General features: G+C 32.6%; 1 protein-coding gene across 2 annotated transcripts in view; it reads left to right on the top strand.

The window, feature by feature from the left end:
* Smchd1 (structural maintenance of chromosomes flexible hinge domain containing 1) overlaps positions 1-14956 on the top strand; it is a 157502-nt gene that overhangs the window by 33539 nt on the left and 109007 nt on the right. For both annotated transcript variants that reach the window (XM_047526412.1, XM_047526413.1), the window contains exons 9-17: positions 2084-2174; positions 2884-3094; positions 5122-5242; positions 5321-5504; positions 6731-6925; positions 8267-8380; positions 9051-9157; positions 10742-10824; positions 10978-11091. In XM_047526412.1, coding sequence (XP_047382368.1) covers positions 2084-2174; positions 2884-3094; positions 5122-5242; positions 5321-5504; positions 6731-6925; positions 8267-8380; positions 9051-9157; positions 10742-10824; positions 10978-11091 — 1220 coding nt within the window. The remainder of the gene's footprint in view (positions 1-2083; positions 2175-2883; positions 3095-5121; positions 5243-5320; positions 5505-6730; positions 6926-8266; positions 8381-9050; positions 9158-10741; positions 10825-10977; positions 11092-14956) is intronic.

Here is a 14956-nt window from a genome sequence, read left to right as displayed (position 1 = left end):
ATATACTATTTAATGGATTGTTTTCATAATTGACATTAGTTTGAATTGTTTAGTATTGTTAAAATGGCTACATCTGCACAAAATTCATATTTAAAATAAAATAACTTCCCAGGTCAGATGCAGTGGCACATGTATGTAATCCTGGCTACTCAAGAGGCTGAGGCATGAGGATCACAAGTTTGAGACCAGCCTTGGCAGTTTAGCAAGACCCTGTCTCAAAAGACAAATTTAAAAAGACCTGGGGATGTAGCTTGGTAGTAGAGAAAAGTCCCTATGTTCAATTCCCAGTATAAACAAAGAAACAAAAACTTTTCACATTTACCCCTAAGGCTATTATACTTGAGAGTTTCTACATTAAATATTTATTAACAGACTTCAATTTTGTTTTTTTTGTCTTTTATTAGAAAATAAATTTGGCTTTTAGGAATACCTTTTTTCTTGAGTATTACTGTTCATTGCTTGAGATATTTATATAAGACTTTGGATTTTTCTTCTCTAAGTATAGATTATATTAGCTATTTTATAATTAGAATTTCTACAGAAGGAACTCGGTGCACATAACATAGAAGTAAAATATATTCTTATTCTAACAACAAAAAAATAACTTCAGCCATTCTTCAAAACAGAACAATTATTAAAGTATGTTGTCAAACTTATTGTTGGTAAGTCAACTTATTTAATGTAATTTAACTTATTTATTAGTAAGCTAACTTACTTAATAGCACTTATTTTGAGATGTCTGAAGAAAAATACATTTCTTTTGTATGTGTGATAGGGAATTAAACCTAAGGTTTCCATTGTTTGTTTGGTCGTTCTTTTTTTTTTTTTTTTGGCCCCAGGGGCACACAACCACTGAGCAACTGAGCCACGTCTCCAGTCCTTTTTAATTTTTCATTTTGAGATAGTCTCACTAAATTGGTTAGGACCTCACTAAGTTACTGAGGCTGACTGCAGTCATGGCTGCTGGGATTATAGACATGTGCCACTGCACCTGATTATCCCTAGCCCTTTTTATTTTGAGAAAGAAGTTCTTGCTTAATTGCCTAGACTGGCCTCAGACTTGCAATCCTCCTGCCTCAGCCTCCTGAGTAGCTGGAATTAATAGACATGTGCCCAACCACACCTGGCATTTAGTTATTTTGTTTTACCTCAGTGGTGTTTTGAAGAGTAACTTGAATAAAATTGTAATTATTTTTTAAATTAAAGTTTGTATGAAGGAATTTTGCAGGTTCCTGTTTGAGGAATAGAGACATGATATTTTATAGTTACAAACAATTTACTCAAATGTAATTTTATTAACCTTATTTAAAATAAGGTAGAGGGTTGGGGATGTAGTTCAGTGATAGAGTGCTTGACCAGGTTGCATAAGGCTCTGGTTTTGGATTCTCAGTGTCCCCCTCCACATCCCCCTCCCCCCAAAAAAAAGTAGCAAAGATTTTTGCAGTGAGATGATACTGAATTTTTAGTTTTTTTGTTTGTTTGTTTTTAGAATGTTGAGATAGGATTGTGTCAATGCCGTAAAATAGTTCTAGATTGATATTCTCTCACTGAGATTGTTATTTAATGATAAACAATTCAAATCTACTCCCTGATACTTGAGTACTTGTAGAACATCCATGACAAGTAGAATGATAGACTCTTGCATTTCAATAAACTGTACTTCTGGGAGGTACAGTGTATGAGGGTTTTGAAGTTATAAAGGCCTGGATTAAAACTCACCGCTCCCTAACTCTAGTTCTGTGACCTTAGTTAAATTATATATACTGCTTGCTTCCCAGTTTTTGTATCTATTAAATGAGATGTAATAATAACTGCATTTCAGGATTTTTTTTTTTTTTACCTTTGGGTTAAAGGTATGTTAAACTACGTTAAAAAAAACTAGGGATAGGGATGGCTAGGGATATGGCTCAATGGTAGAGTTCTTACTTAGCATGTGTGAAGCCCTGAGTTTGATCCCCAGCTCCAGAAAGGAAAAAGTTTAAAATAGTGATTGTCACCTGGTAGTTAGTACCTATAAAATTTTTTGGTAGAAGATTATGGACTACAGTTTTATGAGAATTAAAGTTATTCTTTTTTGTTTCAGGCATATTTATCATTACTATATTCATGGCCCAAAAGGTAATGAAATCCGTACATCAAAAGAACTTGGACCTTTCAACAATATTGACATTGAAGTAAGATAAAAATTCATCATATTACTGTCATTTAAAATATTACTATTATTATTAGGTACTATTCCAGTCCCCAAATGACTATGGATAACAAAAATTAATCAATAATTAGACAACTTCTCTCTTTTACCAAGGTAATTTGGTTATTTGATAATCAAATAAGGAGATATTCCTAGATGTATATTTCTTAAACCTTTGTCGTTGTAGTACCTGATTTCTTTTTTTCCTCTCTTCTATAGAGATACAGATTGTTGGTGTTCCTCATGTTTTCAAGCAGGGAGAAAACGGTGTATATATAACATGATTGGTTTTTTGTTCATAGACATGACAAGATTTAGAAACACAAAATGTTTGAGTGTTGGGTTCTTATTATCCTTGTCCACACATTAGAAAGAATTTGAAGTATAAAGTCATCCTACTTCCTATAAGAAATCTTGAATTAAATGTACTCATGGCTTATCTGTCCTTTGGCTATGATTTGCTATTTCTTTGCTTACTTTCTAATTTTTTTATTAGTATATTTCTTATTAAGATGCTACTTAAAGCCATTTGACACACACACACACATATATATATATATAATTTTTTTCATTAAACTGGATTACTTGTACAAATAAAGGTGGTTTTCCTTATTCCGTTGTTGGATCATGGCTGAGTTAAAAAAAAAACAAAAAGTCAGCATAGAATTTAATTATTTTTGTTTTTATTTTAGATTTCTATGTTTGAAAAAGGGAAGGCTCCTAAGATTGTCAACCTAAGAGAAATACAAGATGACATGCAGACGTTGTACATAAATACAGCATCTGATAGTTTTGAGTTCAAGGCTCATGTTGAAGGAGATGGTGTAGTGGAAGGGATAATCCGATTTCATCCTTTCTTATATGATAGAGAAACTTACCCTGATGATCCATGCTTTCCATCAAGTATGTTAATCTGTTTTCTTAGATTAAAAAATGTGATGTTGTAATTTAGGATAATGATTTTTAAAAATAGTGATTACTAGCTGGGCTATTAAGGTTAGATAAATAAATAATAATTTTTTTTCTTCTGCAGGTCTTAAGTTATTAGATATTTATAATTTTTATAACTTTTTATATGTATTTAGTTCCAAATGGAAAAAGTACTGACTGTTAAGAAACTGTTCTTTCTTAGATCTTTTATTGAACTAAAATTTTTGATATGTATGCGTGTTGATCCTTTGTATATTCCCTAAATCATCTTTAACAGGTACTTATGAGGAAATTTTACACTATGCAGTCATGTCTATCCAGTTTTTCATTATAGTTTGATTTTTGTTTTACTATAGAAAGAGTTCTTTCTTTCACCTTAAGTTTTTTAAAAGATTCTGCAGCTTTTTCGTCTTTTAAAATGTTTGCTATTTTATTTGTAATGTATCTCTTTTCTTTTTTATGTAGAGTGAGGTAGGGGTTTAACCTAACATTTTCTATGTAGTGTTCATTCACTTTTAAAAAGTCCTAGTGAGATTATTGAGGTTACATTGAATTATATAATACTATTTATGAATTAACAATATTAAACTTTCTCAGATCTTTTTAATTTTCTGGGTTCTGCTATCATATTTCCTGATTTAAATCCCATCTTTGCTGTTTTCTATTTTGTAATTTTGAACAAACTAGTCTACCTGTTTCCTCTTCTATGAAATGGGGGTAATGGTTCATATCTTCTAGAGGAATTGTGAGGGTTAAATAAAAAATTGAGGCAAAGTTCTTAGAATAATGCATACAGTTTAATAAGTCCTCAATACATACTGTTACTCAGTGACTCTGCCTTCTGTGATGCTTTTGATCTCTGTTTAATTTGCTGTTTCTGATTTTTTTATATCCTTGTTACTCAAAGTTGTATTAAAAATAAAAGCCATTAGCCCAGCACACTGATGCATGCCTATAATCCCAGAGGATCTCGAGTTCAAAGCCAACTTCATCATTTTAGGGAGCCCCTAGCAATTCACCAAAACCCTGTATTTTTAAAAGGGCTGGGGATGTGCTCACTGGTTAAACTGTGTTTAATCCTGGTTTAACTGGGTTTAATCCCTGGTTTAAAAAAAAAAAAAAAAAAAAGTTGAGTGAGGATCCCCAGGGTTCTCCTCTTAAGAGCAAAGTGATTTGGATTCAAAGAAACTTTTACATAGGACTTCTTTTTGGGAGGAAAAGGCTTTATTTTAGGTAGGTGTCTTAAAGCCAGGATAGCATTAATATATCAGGATCATAATGTTTGATCTTAATTTATCTGGGTATATGAGAATGTATTCCTAAGAAACATAATTTATAGATAATTGTGTGAATTATGCTTTTGGTTCATGGTAGCATACCTTGTAATTCTATTTGTATGCAAATTTCCTACCTACTTGAATCTGATCTTTGAAAATGTAATGATTTATATCAAGTTAAGTTCAGGATTATTGACCGATTTGTCCAAACTAGGCAAACTTGCTGCTCCTAGATGCTTTAGATTTCTCAGGGGATTTTTGTGTGAACATTCTTTTTCTTACTTAATTGTGAAATTGTGTTTTGGATGTAGGATTTAGGCACTTATATTTGTAGAGAAGACGGATTTTTGCTGTAGGACATAATCTTTTTGGATATATGACTGTTTTAACTCTAAATAGCTTTGAAGTTGCAAGGTATCAGCTAGTATGGTATCCTTAGTACAAACTGGTAGGTCTATAAGTAATCACTTCACATGATAGACACTGTTGGTTATATAGAACCACTTAGGAAGTCTCCCTTTTTTTTTAGGGCAAACCAAGTAAAACTGATGGTTTTATAGGGCACAGTTTGAAGGATTGCATGGGTTTGTGTTACCATGTTCTCTGATGCAACGTTAATATCTATTTCATAGAAATAGAAATAGTCATAGAAATTGACTTAGTTATAAGTTACTCCTACTTTATAGAAAAAAAAAACATGTTCCACTTACCCTTTTTATCTAGAATTAAAAGAAGAAGAGGATGATGATGATTGTTTCATACTTGAGAAAGCAGCAAGAGGGAAAAGACCTATTTTTGAATGTTTTTGGAATGGACGATTAATACCATATACATCAGTCGAAGAGTAAGTTTTAATTTTAGCTGAAATTGCATCATTTTATAACCTAATCTTTTTACTAACTACTGTTTTGTTCTGTTCAAGTTTTGATTGGTGTACTCCTCCTAAGAAGAGAGGGCTTGCACCAATTGAATGCTACAATAGAATATCTGGTGCATTATTCACTAATGACAAATTTCAGGTCAGCACAAATAAACTGACATTCATGGATCTTGAGCTAAAATTGAAAGATAAGAACACCCTTTTTACAAGGATTTTAAATGGACAGGTATGACTTTCAAGTATTAAGTTTTGAATATTTGCAAAATTCTCTTTTTAAGTAAAACCAGAGACATTTGTAATGTAGTTTTTTTGTGATATTTTGCATACTTCGGGTATATTCAACAAAAGATTATGGTGCTTAAGTATTTCTTATGGGCTTTCAACTGTTCATAACTCTCAAATTTCAATTAGACAATATTTAGATAAAATTTTCCATCTTTAGATCTTACTACTAAAACAGACATAGTGAATGGAAGTCTCAGTAGCATCTTTATATAATGGGAAAATGTGTGAACGTTTGTGTGTATCTTGGGCTCTGCACATTAATAACCTGATTATATAATTTTAAACTTGTCTGGATAAAAAAATGGAAAAGAACTATGAAATACTTATGGCTGAAAGATTTCAAGGGACTGGGGTTGTAGCTCAGTGGTGGAGCACTTGCCTAGCATGTGTGAGACACTGGGTTAGATCCTCAGGGCCACATAAAATTAAATAAAATAAAGGTATTATGTACATCTACAGCTAAAAGAAATTTTAAAAGATGATTTCAAGTTAATCAATATTTTTAATATTAATTAATACAAGGATTAATTGTGAAGAAACTTTTTAAAAAATTGAATGGGGCTGTACTTTTTTCTACTCACATATCTCAAAGTTTTACTTTATACTATTCTTTCAGTAGTTTAATGTTGTATTGCCAAGAGATAGGTGATTTTATTATCAACTTAAAATTGCTAAGCAATAAATGCAACACAGCCCATGGTATTTATAGTCAGTCATTCCTATAAGGTGTTGAAATTAGTTTTGCTCTTATAAAGATTCTGAATCATAGAAAATTGAGAAACTTTTTAAGAATTATTCACTGAAGGACCGAGGATATAGCTGAGAAATAGTAAAGCAGAACTAGAAGCCAATATGTTCTCTTTCTGGCCAGCCAGGATTCTTTATTTTGGGAGTTAGCATAAATAGAATTTAAAGCAAGAAATGAAAGTTTTATTATTGGATATTCACCATTGAGACCTTGGTTTCAAGGATGATATCAAAGATTTCTTAAGTAATACTTTCGTTTGGAATTAAATTTGTACAGAAGGATCCAGCAAAATATTTTCATTTTTACTAGTTTTTCTGAAATGTGGTATATAGAAGGAAAAAATGAAATGAGAGACATATTTCTATGGTCATATTTGTTTACTAGTAGCTATATTTCATAAAACATTTTAAAATTTACAGGAGCAACGAATGAAAATTGACCGAGAATTTGCTTTATGGCTAAAGGACTGTCATGAAAAGTATGACAAACAAATAAAATTTACACTTTTTAAAGGAATAATTACCCGTCCTGATCTTCCCTCTAAAAAACAAGGCCCCTGGGCAACATACTCAGCAATAGAGTGGGATGGAAAAATATACAAAGCGGGACAGCTGGTAGGTTTATTTTATTTTTAGACTTAGTTTTTAGTAGAATTTAGTTTTTAGTTTGTGTATTAAAATCTATCTAAAATAATTCATTTGTTAGCTCTAAGGAACTAGTAAAGAATGAGAAGGATAAACTGATTTTAATTACATAATTTACTTTGGCCTTTTTAAAAAGAAAAACCTCTTTATTGCCAGAGGCTCATTTAGCAAGATTTTTATTGTTTCTTACTCTATTTATATTTACTTAGAGATTGAAATAATTTTTTTAGCCTTTTTTTTTTTGAGCACCTGCTAACATACTGTGTCTTTTGACTGCACTGCGGAGAGTGCAGAGATGGAGGAAATGTGCTTTGTTCCTAGGGTTATTGCAATCTAAGAGCAGAGATAATGTAAGCACACATAAAAATAGCTAATAGAGGCATAAGTGTAATGAAGAGAGAAGGACAGTTTAAAAGGAGAGGAGACAGTTTTCTAAATTTGGAAGAAGAGAACAAATCATGAAATACTTTGAGTGAGAAGCAGCATTTTTGTGAACCTTAAAAGAGGTAGAGGCTTGAATCTACACAGATAATTAATAAAGGTATAAAAGCATCTATTCTTACCATTAATGTGAGGATCACTATCATATATTTAAAGCCATGGAATTGAATGAGATCACCTAGAAGTAGTGAATATAGCTAAAGAGGCCAAGGACTGAGTCTGAACTCTACTAACATTTAAGGGTTAGAATATAAAGGAAGCGTTTGCAAAGGATACTGAAAGGATAAGCTTGTAAGATCCAAAGATACTAGAATATAGTATCCCTGAAGCTAAATAAAGAATTATAAAAAGGAGGGAGTGATCACATTTGTCAAGTGATTTGTAGCAGTTGGATAAAATGTTTTCTAGAAGATCATATAAAATGTTGGGTTGTCCTGCAACCTACTGTATGTGAAGAAAAGTAGTAGAAGTGAAGCTAAGAAGGGTAATTTGGATATAAATTCTTATAGTACTTCTTGGGAATTTCTGAATTGGAATAAAGGAAATATTACTCTTTCCTCAAGCCAAGTAAGGAAAATAAAATACCATAAGCAAGTGCTCAGCTAACTTATTTGACAAAAATGTTAACTTGTCAAATTTATAAACATGTGCTCAAGTATTTTTATATGAAGGATCTGTTTTTATGAAGATTTGTTAAGAATAAGTGAACTACACAAAAAGTTTTATTAAAATATTACAATGCTTTTATTCTTCTGATAACAGTTATCAAGGTATTTTTTGCCTTGTATAAAGGAATTCTATAAAGTTGTTTAACCTATTTCTGCTAGTAAATATTAATACCTTAGTCTTTTTTAAAAAATAAATTATTAGGTCAAGACAGTCAAGACACTGCCCCTCTTTTATGGAAGCATAGTAAGATTTTTTCTTTATGGTGATCATGATGGAGAAGTATATGCTACAGGAGGAGAAGTTCAAATTGCAATGGTAAGACAGTAAGTAATAAAAATATTTACTGAGAGACTCTTGGTACCACTTTTGTACAAACATTGAAATAAAGATAAAGTATTTTATATTTTGCTTGCATTTGGTTTTTCCATTGAATAAAGAAGTTGTAGTTAGCTTGAATTTTTGTTTCATATTTGATGTTTTTAATAATCTTTAGCACTTAACATCTATATGCCCAATGTTTTACAAATATACATTAATATAGTTATCATAGTAATTTTGTAAAAACTCACATTTCCTCCAGGGCCTATAAGCTAGTGAACATTTGAGCCAGAATTTTCTCTCAAGAATGAGTAACTGCAAGACTAGAATGAGTTTTTTCCCTCCACATCTCCTGTTGTTATTTGAATGGTTTATCATTTGCACAATGGAGATTACATAAAAATGAAAGTAGATACTCTGGTATAATGTAAGTATAGCTACTCTGATTTAAATAAGGTAAAATGTGGCTGGGGTTGTAACTCAGTGGTAGAGCGTTTGCCCAGCATGAGTGAGGCACTGGGTTTAATCCATCTACAACCAAAGAAAATCGAAAAAAATTTTTAAAAAGGTAAAATAGATCTCTTTGAAAGGAACAGTTTTTTTTTTTGGCAGTTAAATTTAAATGGTTTTCTTTAAATGTTGGTATAAATTAATTTTATTAATTCAGGAACCTCAGGCACTATATGATGAAGTGAAAACTGTCCCAATTGCAAAGCTGGATAGGACAGTTGCTGAGAAAACTGTTAGAAAATATGTGGAAGATGAAATGGCGAGGTAAGTTAATTTCTAGAAATATGACAAAAATAAAAAATTCAAGAGGCATTGTAGTGCTTTTAACTATCCTTGAGTGTGTCATTTACCCTTCTGATAGTGCTTTGCAGTTTAAGATGATGTACAGGGGTTGGGGGTATGACTCAGTTATAGAGCACTTGACTAGCATGCATCTGACCTGGGTTCAGTCCTCAGCACTGGGGGAAAAGATGTTATATATATTGAGTTGAACTTCTTGACATTGAATATTAAATGTCTGGTTACAAAAAACAGAACCTTAGATTTGTAGGAAAAAGGATATCTTATATATCTGGAGTATTGTATTTTTAAGTACTGTGATTATAATAGGCATTTATAAAAAAGCAACCTGTTTTGGCTTATAGCTACATAAAAATTGTAATGCCTTTTGTTAGTCAGCTTTTTGCCCTGTGACCAGAAATACCTTATAATAACAGTTTAGAGAAGTTTATTTTGGCTCGAGTTTACAGAGGTCTCAGTCCATAGTTGGCCTACTCCATCACTCTGGGCCTAAGGTGAGGCAGAGCATCATGGCAAAATAGTATGGGGGAGGAAAGCTGCTTACCTTATGGTAGCCAAGAAACAAAGGAGAAGGAAGCTGAGGGACAAAATATAATCCTAAAGGGTATAACTCCAGAGACCTACATCTTCCAGTCTCACCTCACCTGCCTACAGGTACTACCCACATAGTTCATTCAAATTATTAATCTACCAAGTGGATTAAAAATTTGGGAAGAGTTTAATATTACTGCTTATCTTCTAGTTCTCTAGCCAACTTTTGTTAACTTTCTTATTAATCCATCAATTGGTTTAATCTATTGATTAAGTTAGAGTTTCAATAATCTGTTGCACCTCCTGCATCAGCACAGGACGCCTCATATTCAAACTTTAAAAGCCTTCTACAAAGCAAAATTCTTATTTTTAGATCTTCTGCTTATGTAGATAATACAATCCTTTTGGTTTTTACTGAATTTCTTTTCTTATAGTTCATCTTTTAACTTATACTACAAACAAATAGAAAAATTACAAAATAGATTTTGACTTGCTTTTTTTTTTTTTTTGCTGTAGCAGAATTAAAGAAGAAAAACATTTTAGTTGATAATCATATCAAATTCCAGATGTAACCTTTCAAATACATCTATCAATAGTAACTGTTTAAAGGAAGTCTAATAGAGTAGAGGGTGGAGAAGAGGGGAGGGGAGGATGGGAGGGAAAAGAGGGAGATCATGAACTGAAATAGATTTCCATGCATTCATGAAATTGTCAGGAGAACCCACTACTATGTATAACTATGAAGCTCTTTTAAAAAAATGACCATTTAAGGTGGTATACCTTTACTCCATGTACAAACAGAAACAACATGTATCCCATTTGTTTACAATAAAAAAAAAGAAAGAAAGAAAGAAAGAAATGACCATTTAAGATTCTGGTATCTTGAATACTGTTTGTTTTTGATATTGTATATTGAACTCAGGGACTCACACATGCCAGGTAAGCAGGTAGCTTGTATATTTCTAAATAAGACTATAACCATGTTCATGAAATAGTAATAGGCTGATTTCATTGTAGGCTCCCTGATAGATTGTCAGTAACTTGGCCTGAAGGAGATGAATTGTTGCCTAATGAGATTAGGCCTGCTGGAACCCCTATTGGTATGTTGTTTGTTATTTTTCTAATATCAAAAAAATGCTTTTATTTTGTCTTATATTTCTAATATGTAAAGAACTGTGAAAAATTAAAATGTGATGGGAAAACCTAGCCGAGTTTTGGGATGTAATTAAGATATTCTTTCTTTTAATTTTAAGGTGCATTAAGAATTGAAATACTGAATAAAAAGGGGGAGGCAATGCAAAAGCTTCCAGGAACAAGTCATGGAGGTTCAAAGAAACTCCTAGTTGAGCTTAAAGTTATATTACACTGTAAGTATATAGACTAATTCAGATCTTTAATATTATTCTTAAAGATATACTACAGATTTGAATATCTTCATGTAATTATTGATGATACTAATCTATAGTGAATTTGATTAAAGTTAGAAATTTTACATGTGAGATAGTTCATTTTTTTGCAGATACTTTCCTAAGTTTTTTTGTTTTTCTAAACTACCCTTAATGTTCCCAAGTTTGTAACTATGAGATAAAGCAAAAGTGTGGTATATAGGTGTAGAAGAATTTAGATAATCATTAAGGTCCCTTCCAAATCAAAACTACTGTGGCTCTAAACCTATGGACCATAAGTACTTGCTCCAGATAATAGATCTGGACCTTTTTTGTTGTCAAGGGGAAAGAACTGAACCTCTTGTTGGCCTGCAATCACAGATACTTAGGAGACTGAAGCAGGTTCATGACCAGCCTGGACAACTAAGCAGGACACTAGCTCAAAATAAACTGTAGAATGGTGGGGCATGTATTTCAATGGTAGAGAGCTTGCCTAGCATGCACAGCATCTGGGTTTAATCTATAGTATCACAAAATATAAGTAAATAAGCAAATAATAGGTGGGGTGGGAAGAACTGAGTATTACTATTTATCTTCTAATTCCCTAACTTTAACCAACTAGTTAACGTTCGTATTCATTGTTTTGTCTCGACTGCCTTAAAATCTTTTATACTTTGAATAATCTGTTTTGTCAATGTATACTTGTTTGCCTAAGCCATGGATTGTTCAAGATTTGATATTTTTACTTGGTTTTATTTATTTAATTAAGTAAAGGGATTGAAGCCACAGGTGCTCTTAGTCTCACTAAGTTGCGTAGGGCCTCCCTAAGTTGCCTAGGCTGACCTCAAACTTGTGATCCTCCTGCCTCAGCCTCCCAAATTGCTAGGATTACAGGTGTGCACCACCATGCCTGGCCTTGAATGTTTTTTTCTAAAAAAATGTAGTTTTCACTCTAGTTTTTTAATCCATTAATTTATTTTGATGTGCTTCTAGTGTATGCAGGTATCTAGATTGCCTTGCAATGTTTATAAAAAGACTATTCTTTCCCTATTGAATGATCATGACACCCTTGTTAAATCAACTTACCATATATGTGAAGGCTCACAGGGTGGGTTGTTTTGTTTTGTTTTGTTTTATTCTGGTGTTTTTGTTTAGGGTTTTCTGCCTATAAGATCATGTTATCTGTGAACAGAAATAATTTTCTTTTTTTCCTTCCAAATTGGTGCTTTTTTCTTGCTTAATTGCTCTGGGTAGAACTTCCGACAATATATTGAATAGTAGTGTTTTTATGAAAGCAGGCTTGTCTGTCTTTTTTTGGGGGGGGGTGTGGAGTTTGGTATTGGTGATTGAACTGAGGGGCACTCAACCACTGAGCCATTTCCCCAGCCCTATTTTGTATTTTATTTAGAGACGGGGTTTCACTGAGTTGCCATTGCTGAGGCTGGCTTTGAACTGGAGATCCTCCTGTCTCAGCTTCCTGAGCTGCTAGGATTATAGGCATGCACCACTGTGCCCAGCTAGCCTTTCCTGTCTTATTCCTGATCTTGGAGGAAAAATATTTAATCCTTTGCTATTGAGTATGATGTTAACTATGGGTTTTATATAAGGCTTTTATCATGTAGACGAAATTCTCTTTCTTTTTTATTTAGTATTTTAATCATGAAACTATGTTATTTCATCAAATGTTTTTTCTGCTTCAGTCCAGATAATTATGAGTCCCCCCCCTACTTCATTTATTAATGTGATGTTACATGGTTTGACTTTGATTTTTTGAATTATCCTTGCTTTCCAGGAATAAATCTCGCTTGGATATCATGTAGTCCTTTTAAAACATTCTGAACTCAATTTGATAGTATTTTGTTGAATTTTTGCATCTGTATGCATAAGGGTTATGGATGTGTAGTTTTCTTGATGTCTTTGTCTGGCTTTGATATCAGGTAATTCTCATTTCATTGAACAAATTAGGAGGTGTTCCTTTTCTCTGAAATCTTTTGGAGGAGTTTGAGAAGTACCAGTGTTTCCATTCATATTTTAATCCCCTATAACAAATCTACCACCAAGTCTGATATTAAAGTATGTATGTCTAAATCATCATCATGATTTATCTTAACCATTTAGTAGCTGCTTCATTGAAGACCCTGCTACCACTCTTGCTCCAGCTTCTTTACCTCATTGTATCTCAAAATGATTTTTTAAAATTGCACATCTGCTTATGTCACTCTTTTGTTTTGTATTACTCCACTTTTAGTGACTTAGGATAAGACCAGTCCTACCATTACAAGACCCCACATGTGATCTGACCCTTTCTCTCTTTTCAACTTTGATTTTATCCTCATTCACCATACTACCAAATACAATTGCTTCCTTTTGGTTCCTGCAGAAGTTGTTTTCCCACCTCTGGACCAAATTCAGTTATTTCTCAAATGTATCTCTGCCCCCCTAGGACAGGGTAACCAACTATTTTTAAAAGACCAGGCAGTAAAATTTTTAAAAGGCTTTGAGGGGCACAAGGTCTTTGTCATAACTACTTTTATCTGTTCTTATAAATTGAAGGCAGCCATGCACAATATAGTAGTTTGCTTACTCCCTTGCTTTAAAAGATGAAAAAGCAAAACCAGGCCCAGTGGCTCATGCCTATGTAATCCCCTGCTCAAGATGCTGAGGCAGGAGGAACACTTGAGTCTAGAAGTTTGAGACCAACCTAGGTAACATAGTGAGACCCTATCTCAAAAAGAAAAAAGATTTTAAAAAGCCACAAATGGTGGAATGAGACAGACATCATTACCCTATGTACATGTATGATTACATGAATGGTATGAATCTACATCGTGCACGACCATAGAAATGGAATGATGTACCTCATTTGTATACAATGAATCAAAATGCAGTCTGTAAAAAAGTTTTTTATAAAGCCTCAAAAGCAAGCATGTTGTTTTCTTCATGTTTTCTGGGTGCCTAGTATATAGCAGATAATTAATGCATATCTATTGAATAAATACATTAAAAATCAGAAAGTTGCTAAATCTTTTTAGAGGTCTTTTGATATTGATTTACTAATTTTCATGACCAATTTATAATTTATTTAAAATTAAAATTTTTGTACCACTTTTAAAATTTTTTATTGTTCATGAAGCATTTAGAATTGCATAATGAGCCCTGATATACTGATTAACCCAGATCAATGAAATTAGCAAATATTTGGCTTCATTTTGCTTCATCCATTCTTTTTTGTGGTTGTTGAATCATAAGTGCATTTATCTCTTACGGACTTTTTTTAATGTAATTATTATAGTAATCTCTTTGTACCATATGATATTCAGTCCAGCTCAAAATTCCCTGATTTGCTAAACTGATAACATTTTATGATTGTTTTTGGGTATCAGACACGTGTATGTGTTACATTTAGTTGTGTGTAGTCTTAAGTCTTTTTCCCACAAGAGAACCCACTCCTTTTTACCTTGCCAATGATTTGATAACAGAACTCATGTACTTTGTTTTGTAGAGGGTTTTATTTCTGATTGTTTACTTGGAATGTTAAATAGGTAAACAAGCTTTTCTTCTACTCACATAGAAAACTTATGACATCAATTATGTGATATATTTTTTTTCACACCGGTCAGTTTTCCATTTCTTAGCACACCCTGTTGGGGTGTCCTGAAGTTTAACTTAATTCTAACACTATCTTCCCAGAGTTAGTGCAGACCTCAACTATTAAGGGTTCATTACCATAAGACCACCCAATGTAGATGTCTGTTCCAAATCTAGACCTTCCCAAGACCTCCTCTCTAGATTTGATATTTTCTTAGCATGGTTCACGGAATTCAGAGAAACAGTTACTTATGTTTAC

This window comes from Sciurus carolinensis, chromosome 15 (assembly GCF_902686445.1).
Source record: "Sciurus carolinensis chromosome 15, mSciCar1.2, whole genome shotgun sequence".
Taxonomy (NCBI): Eukaryota; Metazoa; Chordata; class Mammalia; order Rodentia; family Sciuridae; genus Sciurus; species Sciurus carolinensis.
The sequence above is the reverse complement of the archived record's forward strand: the minus strand, read 5'-3'. Positions and strand labels throughout refer to the sequence as shown.